The sequence below is a fragment of the Platalea leucorodia genome, assembly GCF_965183815.1.
Source record: "Platalea leucorodia genome assembly, chromosome: 3".
NCBI classification, from domain to species: domain Eukaryota; kingdom Metazoa; phylum Chordata; class Aves; order Pelecaniformes; family Threskiornithidae; genus Platalea; species Platalea leucorodia.
In genome coordinates, this window is record NC_138825.1 from 86,805,308 (window position 1) to 86,821,850 (window position 16,543).

The 16,543-nt window shown below is 45.8% G+C and overlaps 1 protein-coding gene across 1 annotated transcript in view; it reads left to right on the top strand.

The window, feature by feature from the left end:
• The window catches only part of BACH2 (BTB domain and CNC homolog 2), a 146,643-nt gene that overhangs the window by 116,645 nt on the left and 13,455 nt on the right, over positions 1–16,543 (top strand). The window contains exon 5 of the mRNA XM_082306348.1: positions 10,838–12,382. Within this exon, the coding sequence (XP_082162474.1) occupies positions 10,838–12,382 (1,545 nt within the window). The remainder of the gene's footprint in view (positions 1–10,837; positions 12,383–16,543) is intronic.

Consider the following 16,543-nt stretch of genomic DNA (forward strand, 5'->3'; position numbering starts at 1 on the left):
GAGTGCAGCCGTGTGTTTTCCTAAATCATATCTGACAGAGCCTGTTTCTTCCTCTCCTACGCTACGCGAAGTATAATAGTAGGGCTTGTAGTGAGATGCCTTGCTGTGAAGTATTCCTTGTTTTTATAAAGTAATTACAGTGTATTTAATGCACTGTGTATTTAGTACACTGTATTATATAGTTTATTCGCATAAATAAATTCTGCTGTGCTTGGGAAAGAGGCATATTGGTGTAATTTACAGGTCTTTGTAATTTTTCTGTATTGTTGTGTTTGCTTGTGTATTAATTGCAGCTTCAGAAACTCTGAACCACTCCTCTAAGCACCCTCTGAATTAACAAATTTCTACACACATCTTCATTTTCTGCCTATTTTGATATTTACTAATATAACTTGGAGGCTTCTAGAGTTTCTTCATTCTAGAAGTTCTTAAACTGCTTTCTGTTTTCCCTTTTTCTCCCCAATTTGCCTCATGATATGCACCTAAACAGATCTTTCACAGACTCTTCTCTCACAATTTATATTCTGTGAAAGCTTTCCCACTCCTTCCTCCCCGCTCCTCACTGCTCAACACTTTCTCTCCTTTTTTTTTCTTTTTTAATCCGGGGGTCAGTTTAGTTTTCCTTTTGCAAAAATATGGGACTGATTTTAATTTTAAATTACAGTTGCATTTTAATTCTGCTGATGCTCTTGGGTTAAAATCTGTTAGTTTCTGCCCGTTTCTTCCCCACTGGTTTCAGCATGGCTTGCATGGGCGCCCAAGGAGAGAAGGTCGCATTTCTGCTGAGCCACCCTCCTGTGTCATCCTTCATTACTGCGTTCCAGATTTCTTAAGGTGCAAGTTGCACTGGAAAAACAAATGTATTGCAAACTGCCAGATATCACCGCCATATTTCCCTTTGCTTTATCTTCCAGTTCATGCCTGAGTGTTTAAACTGCTAATTAGTGCCACTGGTTTTTATGTGTTCTTTGTTGATTCAGTCGTGTCATAGCCGAGTTGTTCCTTCAGAGAAAAAGTTATTGTAACAACATCCTCGTCTCTAATTTTCTTTCTAACACCTCCACCTGGAGTCTGACCTCAGCAGCCTGAAAGTTCTTCTCCAAGCTTATTCACCTATGCTTGCCTGCAGATACTCTCTTGCCGTAATTTTGAATTTTCTGTGTTCTCCGATTACGCCCTGGGCAGCCTCTAACATCGACAACATACCCCAAACCACGTAATTAGTAAGGAAAAAATTGTCTCCTTCTGCTGAAGTTCATTAAGGTGTTTTCTCCAAATAGTGTCACTTCAGCTGTCATTCCTCCAGTTTGATGCATAGTATTACAGGCAGTATTCTCTTAATGGTTTGATAAACTAGTGTTTGCCTTCAATACAGGTTACGAGTGAGGTTTTCAAATAAGGGCTCTGACAGGTATCACGTGGCAGGTTTGCTTGCAGGGGTGTAACAAGTTCCCCCTCCAGCCCAAAAGCTGTTTAGCAAAGGTGTTGCGCGGAGGTGGGGTGGCAGAGGGAGGTGTCCCCCCGTGCCAGCACGGCTGCCCCGCCGGCAGCCCCTCGCAGACCTGCCGCCCTTGGCTGCCGAGCTTCTCGTGCCGGGCTGTGGCCCGGAGGAGCGGCCGTGCAAGCGAACGTTCCCTTACGCTCAGCAAACCGCTGTAGACAGTGAAACCCAGAGGTGCTTAACGAGGTGTGCCAGGGGATGCCTGCCAGAGACCCATGGTTGGAGTAGACGTGATCCCAGGCGGTACATCCCTGCTATGGAAAAGCACTGGATCTTCCAGTCTGATAGCCGTTCGGTTTTGCAAGGATGTTCGTCTCTGTTTGGGAAGGATGCCTGTTGTTTCCTGCACTGAAATGTGTCAGCGCAAAATATTGAGGCTTATGCCTCAGTGCAAAGTATTGAGGCTTATGCCTGGTGATTTCTACCTTCCTTCTCAATAAACGGTGTCTTTTCTGAAAGGTCTGGCAAATTCAACAAATTGATTTCCCCTTAAAATTTTCAGGGATGGGAAGGATGCTGAAAATGCCCAGGGATACTGTCAAGATTTCCAAAAGTAAATCCTTTGTTTTGATTTGAAACTAATCTCACTTTTATAAGGTCAAAAGAATTTCAGTTGGGCTTCAATAACTCTGAGATAAAATAAAACTTGAAGTTGTGGATTAAAATGAGCATTGCAGTCGGATCAGAGATTACTTTATTTTTACTTTATTACTCTGAATTTTATTTATTTTTTTTATTTCTTAGTCATCTTCTGATCGTGTCTCCCCCTTTGATTCATCTGACATTACTGGCCCCAGGCTTGGGGGCCAGGATTTTTGAGAATGCTTCCAAGTTGGGGCCATTACCACAGTGAATTTGACTCGGAAAAACCCAAGTATGCAGGTGCCTTAACTCTTGCGCTCCACCCGTAAGTCACGTGCAGTCGAACGCTGACATAACCAATAACGTGGGCATCGATCTGCTGGCTGTTTACGCCATCTTTACGCTTGGCAATCAATTCCGAGCCACTTGCCCCACCATCAGCACTGACGCAGTTCTCGCGGGCCGATGGACGCGGTTTGCAATTACCGGTCCCCGTTCCTCGAGGCGAGTCTAGCCTGAATGACGTCTCCTTCCTCCCCGTCTCGCCTCCTGTGGTCGCACCTGCCGCCCGGGAGCATCGTGATGCTCTGCAGGCACTGAGGGATATTGGTCTCTCCCTCCCTTTCAAGTGGGGAGGGAGGAGGCCCTTTGAAGTGCTGCCCCTGGATGCGTTCACCATGCCGGAGAGAGGAAAATGGGAAGTCATTCGGTTTCCTCCTTTGATTTGTAAATACTCTCACATAGGCAGTCAGGGCTTCTAGTGCAAATTTGTCACCTGGCCGAAAGCTGGGATTTCAAGGGAGAAGGCTGGGGGGGGGCACCTGTGCATTTTTTTTTTTTTTTTTTTCAAAAGCACAAAATTGGAAGTTGGACGAGCACTTGCAATGCGGCATCTTTCATAGAAGTACAGCTAAAGGGAGTTAAGCGTCAACTTGAAGCTCTCAGCCTGGTGCCTCAAGAAGCTGTTGTGAAGGATGCACTGGAAAGATAGCGGGATGCCCCTTAGCCCGGCCTCGGTGTGGCTTTGCAGGTGGCAGCTTTTTCAGTGGGACTTTTTGCTAAAAAAAAAATTAAAAAAATAATTAAGTAAATGAGCCTCTCAAAGAAAGGAGCTGTGTGTCCGGGTTCTCCCTTCCCCTGGCGTGCATTCGTGCCCAGGGGTGTCTGTTGTGGTGGCGGCGGCGGCGTGGCCTCCCAGCCCCACGATGTGATGTAATGTGATGCGATGTAGGAGATGCCAGACAGTCACTTGGACTTCAGGTCACTCTTCTGCCCAAATCTGTACGCGCTACCTGAAGTGGCAGAATGTTAAACTGGGGCCAGCAGGGTATCTGCTTAATTAAAGAAGTGGTTTTAGAGTGAAAACAAAGGCCTCTCTTCTCTGGTCTTCTCCATCAGCGACTTGTACATTTCTCTCTTGTTTAAAAGCCCAGATAATACCTGCATCTGATGCTTCTCGCCCAAGTTGAATTTTAAAGAGCGATTACTCATTTTAGGAGCTCCACAGCTTTATGAGCAGATAGGGGAAATACATCTGTAAGCTGCTGGTGAGGGAACATTTAAATGCTGTCAAAGAGGGGAAAATGCAGTAAAATACTGGCGTGGCATTGGCTTATAAAAGTACTCTGCCGTTTACCATCACTTCTTCTGACTTTTTGCTGCGTCCTGCATGTTCCCACCCTATGTAAAAGGATCATGGTTTCAAAACAATTCCCATGTGCAGGCTTACTTTGTGCCTATTTAGAGACAAACCACGATATTTAGCACCATTGATTTTTGCACATGCAACTGACTTGTTTGAGCCCAGTAATACATTTAAACCTTTCAGAGAGTTTTCCAAAACCAAATAAACTCAAGCTGGGAAAAACAGGATCTGCCAGACTCCACCATCCCGAGTAAAAATAAACAAGTAAATAACCGGGAAGTCTCTTAACTCTTAATGGAATAACAGCTTTGGTGACTGATTTTGGCTATCAGATTACACTCTGAAAATAACTTCTGCGCTATACTTGCAATTGGCTGTAAAAGAAAAAGAATACAGTGTGTGCTAATTTTAGCAAATAAGATTAGAGTTAATATTTAATCCCAGAGACCTTCTTCAGGCTGTGGAAAAAAATAGCAGCAGTTAACTGTCGCTAATCTTATCTCCTATTGCTAGCATGTGTTTGATTATATAAGTTGTAGTGTTAGGAACACGTTGGCCGAGTGGGAAGTTAGTAGTTTGTTATCCTTGGGCTTATTAGACAAACTTCAGGGCTGAGAGGGCTTTAAAAGGTCTCCACACATGCCTTTAGACTGCAATAGCAACACTGAAAGGTTAACAAAATGGGTACCACAGTAGGCCCGCTACAAAACAGTATGCGAATAACGGATTGATTTTGAGTTCTGCAAGAAACGGTCACGTTTCTTCTATGTTTCTATCCAATTGTTTTAAATTAATATTTAGTTTGGGATTTGATATTCAGCATATGAGGTTTGATTCAATTTTCCTTTCTTCCTTCCCCACAAAATGGCTTAATAATGAAATCAATGTTTGGAGATTAGAGATGAGGGGTTTCTAACTGTTTCTAGGTGCCTGGTGATGAATTTAACCTGAAAATCAAAATACTAAAAATATAATCCATAATCCTACAAGCAGCTTGCATGCTTCCCAGAAAACCCATCAGTACGCCTATTGATTTGAACAAGACTACTCAAATGCATAAAGATAATAATCTGCACCTGTGCTGCTCTGGCAGGACTTCGGCATTCTCAGTGGGTCTGAAGGTCTGACCATCTAATTTACCCCCACTTGGGTAGGGTTTAGCAACTAATGTTCTGCAGATCTCATTGTGTCCCCGGAGGGGAGGATGGGGCTCTGCCCTCCCACACCACTGCCAACGAGCTTGTTCTTTGAATATGCCCCAGGTATGCTTTATTTGAAAAGAAACAATTGCGTGTACATTTGCTGCTGAACTTTGGAACTGTTTTCTAGAAGATCATTGGCACCGTGCCCTCATTAACACGGAAATTAGGCCTGGAGGAGCCTACCAAATTGAAGCCCACCTCATCGGAACAAGGTTGTACTTTGTTAGTTTTGCTTTGCAGTGCTCAGACATAAAGTATCCATCATCTTTCCTGGAAAGCCTTCCAAGGTCTCACTGAATTCACTGTTAGGTTAAGAGTCTGGAAAAAATCCCTACATTTTCTTTTCTTCAGTTTCTTCTCACTGCAATCGGCAATAACACCCCATAGCAAACTAGACAATTCTTCTCTGTTCTTGATGTTAGTATGCATCAGATTACTGTAAACATTCTCTTGCTCCATTTTAGATATTGCCTTGCCAAGTTTTACATTCCTACATGTTTACAGTGATCTTTCCTTGCCCTTAATCATTTTTCCCCTCTCTAAATTGAACTCAGACTTGCTGGCATTTTGCAGGGGTTGACCTTCCCCGCTCCAGATGCAGCTTTTCATACAGATGCCATTCGGAGCAGGGTTACCAGACATCCGTGTTTCCCTTGGAAATAACCTTTTTTTCCCCCCCCGTAAGAAATACTGTCTGTGCAGAATTGGAGGATTTTGTCTATTTGTCTGGGATTTTGAGACATCTGGAAGTCTGGGCAGCCAGCTAATGAGCATGCACTGATGAACTCTGCAGCGCACAGCGAGTCCAGCCCATCCGCAGAAATGTCAGACCTCTGCATGTGCTCTGAAGCCACATCCCCTGTGTTCGACAACGCGGAGGCCCCCACGGCATGCTCGATCGGCCGTCATGGAGGAGACCCGATACAACGGGGAGCCAGAGGGAGTTCACCCACAGCGCCGTGTCTCCCGTGGCGCCTCTGGGTGTGTGTACAACTACATTTAAAATAGAATTTCTGCCCTAGAAGTCCCTTACGAAAATACGATGTTCCTAATGTGGAAGTGAGCTAACCCTCCTCCTAATTTTAGAATAGTGCGTGCTCAGTACTAGAAAAATGCTGTGCTAAAAGCGCTCTATATTTGCATCTGTAATGCTGCCTTCTTTACTAGCATTTCTCATTGCTCACTCTCATCTCAACTTCTTATTCTCCCATCTGACAGTGATCAATATTGTTTTCCTTGAATTAGCCAGTTTTTTGTTAATGATGTAATACCAACCAAAGAGAAGGCAGAGAGTATAACAACGCCGCAACTATTTCTCCAAAAGGAAAAAGCATTACCCGGAATGCATCGAGGAAATATAATGAGAGATGATGGAGGAAAATAACGGAAGGAAGATTTCCTCACAAGGAGTTTTTAAGTAGAGTCTGGCAATGATCTCCCAAAGGAAGCAGTGGAAGTCTGGTCACTTAAATCAATTAAAACTAACCAGAGCATCGCACTCCACAGGACTCTGTAAGGAGAAAAGCAGTGTCAGACTGAACTAAAATAGATTTTGCATGCTTATTTTCTGCAGGGCTGCTGTCTGTATTTTGCCGGTAAATTCAATATGGCTAATGTTGATTAACAACTCTCTTGACGGTGATTATATCATTGCATTATTTCCAGCCCGTTCCTCAGTCATGAGGGCATGGACATACAAAACATGTCCTCTGGCTCGGCTAGCTCAATCTGAAAGACACGTGGCAGATAAAGGGCTGGAGAACTTACTTTCTTTCACCGTAGCAGTGGTCAGGCTTGTTATCGCCACAATGCTGAATTGACGTAGACCTCCATACCACACACTGAGCGTGGGGTACCTGTGGTGGCACAGCAGAGGCAGGAGCTGCACGTGGACCCCCGGTGCTTCATCTCTTGGATTGCTGTAGAGCAAGAAGATGTGCCACGTGGCTTAGGTAGGGCTGCAGTACCCGTGTCCTCTGGGCACTAGGTGTGCAGAAGGGTTTTAATGCATACAAGAGCAGCTGGGGACAGGAGCAAGACAAAATAAAGTAGTTCATCCTTAGACTTGGCAGGGCGTTTGGCGTGTTTCAAGTACACAAGAGGAGTCCTCTTCTGGCCTGCCTTGAAAGAGAAGGCAAAGCAAGCCTCTGAGAAGCTAAGATCTTTGCTTTGCTTTTCTTCTCTGCGTGGGCATTGTTGTTTTGTATGTACGTTTTACCTTTTCTCTGCCTAGTTTTCTTGTAGCCAGTCAATTCCATTTAAACAGTAGAAGTGGGTAGAAATTGGAATAAGGCAAACGATTGGAGGGCAGGCAAGCAGTGACTTGGCATATCAGCTTGGACAAGGTTCCCAGTGGAGGTTCCCACAAATTGACCTGCCTACGTAAACATTAATTTACATGGAAAATAAGGTTTAAAAGCAAACAAATCTTGGACATATGGCATCTTCTTTACAGTAGGGGAAAAAAATAAACTGAGATTGTTGCTGGCATGTGTTTTACCCATCCAGCAAAGGTCTCTCTCACGTGTAAATGGAGAGTGTTATATCAGAGAGATGATCTGTTTCCTTCTGCAAACGCCGATCAACTTGGTTTCACTAACTGTTTTCACTGGGATGCATCAGTCAGGTCAAATCATTTTAAAAGACTGTTCTTACCTCTTCTTACAGAAATGCGTGTGTGATGGTAATACATGCAGCTTCGAAGCCTTTTCTTTCCCAGTGTGCGGTGCTCATAGCCACGCTCCAGCGCCTCAATCCCAGCCTTCCTGCCGGAATGCATCCGACGCGGGCAGTCCCAGAGCTGGTGCGGCTGAGGCAGGGGACCCGCCACGGGAGCCGAATCAATATTTAGACAGCTTCAGGCGACAGAGATTGCGCTGGCTTTCACATTTGGCAGCAAGCTTTGCATCCGTTTGTTAACAAAGTTATTGTTTGTGCAGTTTCAAGCATTGGCACTTGAGAGATTCTTCCCTGAGGGCAATGACAAGCGCTGAGTGCTTGAAAAGAAACTTTCCCCCTTTGGATCTGAAGATTGTGAGAGCGAGGAAAGTTGTGAAACCTGGTAGGATCTCGTAACGAAGTCAAGGTGCTCATTTGACCAGCATTTTCATCATCCTTCACTTGAAGCATCTGCCGGGCATTGTGGGGAGCCCACAGCGCAGTCTTGGGCTCTGCTTCTGCTACATCCAGCGCAGAACATCTGTAACAGCTGTCTTGCTGCTGTTTGTTGTTATGGTGGTTTATTGGGAGTGAAAACCTGAGTCAGTGTGGGAGACAGCCTTGCTGTGGGGTGGTATGAGTCAGCCCGAGGCTCTGCAGCGTGCCTGCGCTGGAGCAGAGGACGGGCAGGTGAAACCCTGGCCCAGCACAGAAAATTGTTTTAATTTGCTTTCCAGTCATTCCACCTAGTGGCGAAGTGACACAACTGCCAGGAGAGCTGGGTTTGTGCTCCAGAGTCCCTCCTCATCAAAACGGACCCACAAACCCCAGATGGTATTTACGGCTGCTCCTACAGACCTACGCTGCTGTGGAGCTTACAAGATGTGTAGGAATATGTAAGCCCCCACACTGAAGATCTTATCAAAAAGAAACATTGGCCTGCAAGTAGCTCATTAATTTCCCGAGCAATTTTGTTAATCATGCTGCATAGATAAAATGCAGATAGGCCTTTAGTGAGCTGATAATCTAACAAATAGGCAGAAAGTGTAACACTGATAAAGCAGAGATCGGTTTAATAGCCAGCTGTAAATCTAGGCGATTCTGTACCAGAGGCATATTGTAAAACAGGAATGTGCAAGTGTGTAAGTAGGTGCATGAAAATGCGCTGTTTCTTAAAATAGCAGATACAGCAGTAATACTATGTATGGAAAAGCTATTGGTAGCAATTTTAGAGGTGTTTTAAAATATTTTTCTCTCCATCAAAGTCTGCACCACTTGTTCTGTCTTCATAATCCAGCATCACAAGTGCAGATCTATGAATAACAAAGGCTTGTTTCTGGAAGTCAGGATTTTCTATAAAATCTGTGAGCTCTACCACTGGTCCTGAGGCAGTGTAAGGAATTTATAGGCTTTTCATTGGGATGAACCAAATTATTCACTCAGATTCATGCTAATCATGAATAAGACCATCACAAATTCATGGTCTGATGTTTCACCAACTTCTTGAGCAGCTTCTTGCTCAGGGGTGTTAATTCAATTAGAAGGACAGGGAAAAGCAGCTCACCTTCAGAGGGTATCCCGTACCTATTGGATAGGATATCCTTCTGAGGTGCTGGGAAATGTGAATTTGAAACCCCACAGCCTAGGGAAGGGACCTGGCCTCCTACTTTCTGGGTCCCTCTTCTGATCTTTAGGCTGTTCTACGAAAAGGAGACAGCAGCGCTTCCTTTTCTTGTTTGTTTTAAAAGAAGAAACTGAGCTGGGAACACCTAGCAGAGACACCTACAGCCGGAGGGAGGTTGCAAGCTGTGCGTCCTAACCTCACGTAGGTGTGGAAGTGCACCCACAGGTGCCAGATGTGGTTGCTGTTGCCTGGTTTAGCTGTCTGGCTGCTCTGAATCACATCTAGATGCCTTTCCTTGGTATGCAAAGCACAGGGAACTCAGATTTGTGAATACAACTTGCAAGCAAGGCACGCAGGTGTCTTGGTGAATCGAGACTGACGTGACTTGCCAGGGTCGTGTAGAAGGTGGTTGGTGCAATGGGAAATTGAGTTGTGGTCTCCCAAATCTCAACTTAGTGGCCAAACCACTGAATCTCCTTCTTGTGGAGAAACCTTCATCCTTGATGGTGTTCCCTGGTTTTGAAGCAGCCTCTCGCTGCTTCATGAAGAATAGAGTTTTTCCAGTACCTTTGTTTCCTGCCCATTGGGGAAAAAAATGCAACAGAAGTTAGTGCCAGTGCATTTTTTGTCAAAAAATAGACAATATCCATAGTTTACCATGTGGCTTAGCAAGTTATTTGATAGTTAGATGTGAAGATATCACTGTAAAACATCTGGGGGGAGAAAGTGTGTATTTTTTAATATATGATATGTGAATGTAAAATATAGCATAGATGATATGATGAGACAAAAGAACGAGTAGTGGTGCGTAACTCAGACCTTGAACAGTTGGTTGGAGATCACTCTCCTGGAAACAGTTGTTACTCTTTCTACAAAGAAGATGGTGGAAAATTAAGTACTGAGGTGGGACTCGGTGTGATTCATTTGAACTATGAATATGGATTTCTTTCCTGTGAGCTGTACCTTAGACTCACTAAAATCAGGAACAGTATGAGGAGAATAATCTCCATGGGATGGAGAAAAGAGCTGTGCCGTCAGTGCTTGCCTATTATGTATTCAGCAATGGCTTGCAAAAATTTGAGAAGAAAAAAAGGAACCAGTTTGCTCTTGAAAGAGGCAGAAAGATATTTTCTGTTGAATTTTTCTATAGTATGAAATGTTTCCTTCCCAAGACACTTTTGGGGTTTAAGGGATATCTTAAACTTGAAACCACTGTTCACCAGAGCTTCCATCGGGGCAGAAGAATCAAATTTGAATTGGTGCTTTCAGGGTGGTGGGCTGCATCATAGTTAAAGTAAGACCCATCCAAGAATTAGCAGCATCCACACCAGCCTGTTTTTTCAGTCTTTTATTACAGCAGACGCTTAGTTGGTAGATCTTCAAGATATTTGGGAAGAATAATGCTCAACTCAACCTGTACAATGATGTACAGGAGCAACATAAAGGGAGCAGTGCTAGTTAGTGGATGTAGCGTCGTTGCTGACATGGTAGACGAATAACCAGTACTGAGCAGTATTTATTTCTGGACACTAGATCTGTTAGGTTATCTAACTACGTGATGAAGGACTTGGGATGACAGCAAGAGTTGATGGTAACGCTGGCAATTTCCCTCTCTTTTTTTGCAGGTCACTGTCAGGGGATTTGGTCCATTGTTACAGTTTGCCTACACTGCTAAGCTGTTACTCAGCAGAGAAAACATCCAGGAGGTCATCCACTGCGCTGAATTCCTGCGCATGCACAACCTGGAGGACTCCTGCTTCAGCTTCCTTCAGACGCAACTGCTGAACAACGAAGACGGCCTGTTCCTGTGCAAAAAAGATACTGCCTGTCAGCGCATGCACGATGAGGAGAACTCGGATGGAGATGAGGAGGAGACGATGGAATCGGAGACGTCAAAAATATCCTGCCCAAGAGAGAGGATGCACCAAGAGCCCTTCAATTTTGAAACCACTGTTGCTGGAGCAGACAAAGGCGAAGGGATGCTGCCTGACTCTGACATGCTGAGAGATAGCAAGGACAGTTTGGACAAAGATGCGGTAACACGGTACCCCAGATACAAGAAATACCAGCTTGCTTGTACCAAGAATGTCTACAACACATCACACATCAGTACCTCAGGTTTTGCAAGCACATTCAGCGAAGAGAGCTCTGGAAATGGCCTCAAATCAGGACTTGCTATGGGGCAGATAAAAAGCGAGCCTCAGAATGAAGAGAACGATGAAGAAAGCATCACACTTTGCCTGTCTGGAGATGAACCTGACATCAGGGATAAAGAAGGGGATGTTGAAATGGACAGGAAACAGCCAAGCCCCACTTGCGTCGACAGGCCAAAAAGTGGGTCCTCTCCTTCTTGCTTGCGGTCTTTCTTCAACAGAACAAAAAGCATAGATTTGGTTGGCTTCCCCAGCACTTCCCAACAGCACTTTGGCAGGAGTCCAGCATGCCCTTTTGAAAAAGGGACAACTCAGGGTGACCACAAAACTGATTACGTCCCTTTCACAGGGAACTATGGACAGTCCCATGCCATGCAGAAGGATGCTTCCAACTTCACAGTGGGATCGCCGCTCAGGGGGCCCGGCTTTGAAACTCTCTGTAAGCAAGAAGGGGAACTGGACAGGAGGAGTGTTATATTCTCTTCAAATGCTTGTGACCAAGTAAACACTTCGGTGCATTCATATTCTGGTGTGAGCAGCTTGGACAAAGACCTCACTGAGACTGTGCCAAAGGGTCTGTGGGCTGGCAGTAGCCAGTCTCTCCCCAGCTCTCAGACCTATTCGCACAGCGGACTGACAGCTGATCACTTGCCGGGAAGGATGCGGCCGAACACCAGCTGTCCGGTGCCAATTAAAGTTTGCCCTCGCTCTCCTCCTTTGGAAACCAGAACCAGGACCTCCAGCTCGTGCTCTTCCTACTCGTACGCAGAGGATGGCAGCGGCGGCTCTCCCTGCAGTCTGCGTCTTTGTGAGCTCTCCTCTTCCCCTTGCTCCCAAGGCCCCCGATTCCTGGCGCCCGAGCACCAGGAGCCCGGCGTGGTGGGGGATGGATTGTACAACCCGGTCCGAGCCCAGATTAAATGTGAGCCATCCTATGGAACAAACTCCAGCGATGAGTCTGGGTCATTCTCAGAAGCAGACAGTGAATCATGTCCTGTGCAAGACAGAGGGCATGAGGTAGGGATTTAAGATAAGTACATATATCGCAGTCGTTGTAACCCAATTAATCGCTCCTTTGTTCTCTCAAATGACTTGGCATTTCCCCAGCACTTTCTTTGTTTATAGAGGCAAAGAGTAACTTCTGTTTATCTCCTCGTGAGCTGAGTGTGCATGGTTGACTTCACTAAACAGGTCTGCTTGACCTCTGAGGTGTTTGGCGCTTATCAGAATTTGAGTATGGGGCAATAGCGAACTGCTGAATGATGAGAGCACATTGATGTGCTTAGGAGACTACTGGCAGTGTCCTGTCCTCCTCCCTCCCTCACCTGTGGCACAAAGCACCATTCCTCATCCTTAGTTTGCCGAGGTGGTTCCAGCTGCGCTTGTTATTGCTGCTGGTGTGTTCAAGCAACCTCAAACCCTGCCTTTGCTGGCACCGAGGGTCGGGCAGCCTGCACCAAGAGCCCCTGCTGCATATTGCTAACAGCCCGAGTAGAGGAGGCAGAGAAGAGTGGGAGGAGAAAAAGGCATGAAACGACTTTAACAGTTGCATAGCTGGCCACCCTAGGCTGTGGGAATGGTGTTCAAGTCACCTTGTGTGTGTGCACGTGTGTGTGTGTGTCTCGCACGTGCAGGTAATGGGTTTTGCCTCTATTAAGTGACAACTGAGACGATGTTTCCTGCCCATGACCCCACTTTGTTCGGTGACGACCTGTAACAGCCGTTGCATAAATGGTCTCAAAGAGAAGTTAGCCTTTAATTTACAGGACTGTTAGGAGAACAGCAGGGGGATGGGGAGTCTCCACTGGAGAGCAAGCTGTGAATTGCCTTGCGAGAGGCAGGAGAAAGAGGGCCCGCTTTAAAACTAGAGATGGGCCAGCTGGAGATGCTGCAGTGATAACTGGCTAACCGTGATCAAATAAACTGTCTGTGTAAAGTCACTAGTTTGAAGGAAGACTTGAATCATGGAGAAGCGTTGTAGAGCTCAGAAACTGAGAAAACACTGGATGTTTTCACAGAGTTTCATTAGGAAACTGCATGACCTGGAGAGTATCTGGGAGAAACCACGTATCTGGCTCCTCTAGTAGCACTGAAATGCTCCACTGAGAGCATGTGCTTCAGCGTGGGGAGCAGCGAGTGCAAGTTTGGGGAGTTCACGTGCTGTGAGCACCCAGGGCGGAACCAGCTGGGCTTAGTTGTAGGCTAGGGATGAAAAGAGTGAACTTTATTTTATCCCGCAATCCTTATTCCAGCTGCATCCCAGGCTCTGGAAGATACCTTCCAGACAAATGTGGGTGATTCCTTCAGTTGGGTGGTTTTCTGCTTAGCTCTAAGGAAGAGCTGAAGAGCCTGGGGAGCCTCTGGTGTCCTAAGCCCTGTCATGCCATACCTATGGTTTGAGAGGGCAATTCTTGTTTGTCCCCATGTCCTGAGCTGGGGACAGTGCAGAAGGGAGAGGAGTCTCCTTGAAAGGCTGCCTGGGATGCTGCGCGTAGGACCTCATTTGGGAAGCCCTACAGCAGAACCACTCTGCTTGGCAATGCCAAGGTTACTGGGTGAAGTCCTGCCTTTATGAGGGGCAGAAGGAAGCAGGGAGTGGGAGCGAGGGGAGCGTCAGATCTCCACCCACGTGTGCTGCTTGCTCAGCAAAGGCTAATGCACAGCGTGAGGCAGTGGAGAGGGCGGGAGGTTAGCCTTTTGGGGTTTGATGACTAATTAGCTGTCATAATGGGCTAATTGTGTAGAGATGCTGCAGCAGAAATGAGCCCGGCAGAGTCAAATGAGAAGGGTATAGGGGATTGTTGGTGGTTTCGCAAAAAAAGTGTGCAAATGTGTGCAGGAGAGCATGGATGAGAGGAGGGACATTCACAAGAGGAGCAAGCGGGTGGGGTACAGGAGACCATCTCGGTGTGCCGCTGGCAGGCAGACGTGTCTGGCTCTGGGGCAGAGCTAGGAAGGGTTTGCTCTCCTCCTGGTTTTGCCGCTGGTTTCCCCTGGGAAGATTTTCTGCACCATGCTGAGCAAGTTTTCTCCCTGGGACTGCTGATAAGGCGCTTTTCTTTGTTTTTTTCCTTTTTTTTTTTTTTTTTCCCCAAGGCATTTTGATGAGGAGTGCTAGGCATTAAAAATGGGGTGAGGAAATGAATGCTGTGTGAGGTTGCACTGCACTATCCTGAGCAAGCAAAGGGTAAAGAGATCACACCAGTGCTTTGGTACAGATTTTGTCTGAAAACGGAATTTGCAAAGGTTGTTACCAACACAAGAAAGGACATTGCAGTCTCATTAAACAATGTTGTATTTATACAGCAACTTGGGGTGTGTATCCTGCAATCCTGCAAGATCCACTGCTGTGGAAACCTCGGTGACGGATATGTTAAACCAGGCAGTAGAAAATACCTAATGGCAACAGCAAGTTCTTGTAAAAGTCGCTCTACCTCCTTTTAGCAGTTTGGCTGCCATTAAAACAGCAGGAGAGACTCGCAGCAGTCTGAAATGGACTGCTCTCTGTCCTTCACCTCCCCTTAAGCTGCATGGGAATCTTTCTCCATTCCCGAAATTGTTGGTTTGCCCTTGCTCTCCTGACAACTTCCCAGATGGGTCCCTTGCCCCCTGCCATATCAGATCACACAATGTTTGCTGGGCTTCTCTTCAAAAAGCACCTGATAAGATAGCTGAGGGCAACACACAGGCACTTGCCCCTCCGGAGAGCGGCCATGCAGGCTCTTCTGCTGCCGGTGGGCTTTTGTTTGGGTGGGATGGCCTGATGGGAATAAGCCTGATGGACTCTGACCCTCGGTTATCTCACGGTGCTGCTCAGTTCCCCTGGAATTTGGACCTTGTTGGTCTTGATTTGGGTCCCAGAGTGCTGTCAGTGCCAGAATTCATGTCACAAAACATCGTTTGCCAGTGTATTGATTGTGTGAGAAGTAGGTGAAAGGTTTCTTCTCTCTGCTTTTATCGGGCACTCTGCTTTCTGCCAGACAGATGCCGTTCAGGAGCACATGCCCGAGTTGTTTGGTGCTAGGGCTCGGCGTGAGTGCCGTGTGGGTGAAGGTGACCCTGCTCTGTGGCCAGCCTCCCTGTCCCATGCAGGGGTGCGAGTGTCAGAGGAGGCAGCGGTCCCCATAACACCGCTGGTAAATCCTCTCCAGGATGTCTTTGCCTTTCGTTTTCCTTCCTGTTAAGGGAGCTACACAGAATCTTCTGAGATTTCCCTTTCTTAAGGCTTCGTGATAGAAGCAGCAAGTGCAATGTGGGGTATCCCTGTGTTACGGAGTTGCAGGAATGGGGCCATTACTTGATCTGCTGGGACTTTACAGAAACATTTAACAGTTTGTGTTGCTCTTTTCACCCAGCTCCCTCAGGCCTCCACAGGTTGTTAAAAATCAATTATTGGGATATAATACGAGAGAGAAGACTTAGGCTCGGTTCTTGCAGGCAGGTTCTGACAATCCTGCTTAAAATAGCAACAACAAAACAATAAGCCCTGAAATAATGAATTGATGAGAAGGAAGTAGTCTGTCAATCTGTTAACCTACTTAGGAACAGAAACTTCAGCACTACCTACTTTTCTTGATATTCATTTTCTTCAGCAAGTATGTATGGGGGTTTTTTTGATAGAAAACTTGTAAAAAATATTGTACTGCTAAACCAGTTAAAAAGAAATCTCAGCTCACTCTAATTTGATGAGTGCGTTTTCTTAGGAAAAGAATAAACAAGGGTAGGAGGAGGTAAGAGGTTGAGTTTTCCAAGAACTATTACTATCTAGAGAATTGCAGTCAATGTGTCTTTCATTTATATTTCAAAAGAATTTCCCACCTGGGTTAGTGACTCACTTTTCAAAGGAAGTGTTCATAAAGGCAGAGCTAATGCAATTGGACCACTGAGGACATTGTAGGCAAATAACCTTCAGTGAGAGTCCAAAACCCTACATGTTAAGTGACAGGCTGCCATCCTTTCTCTGTTCATCTGCTGATGCTTAGCAAAGTCAGAGCCCCAGTAAAAGGGGGTAAACCAAAGTTGCCTTACCAGAAATCTACTGGAGCTGTGCTGAGTTACCTAAGCTGAATCTTCTTTGCTGCTTAATGTGTCTGCTCAGTGAAGAGTGTTACGTAGAAAGAAGGGCAAACAAAGAAAATGCACGTTAAGGTTTGGGTTTTTTTAACTTGCTTTTGTATG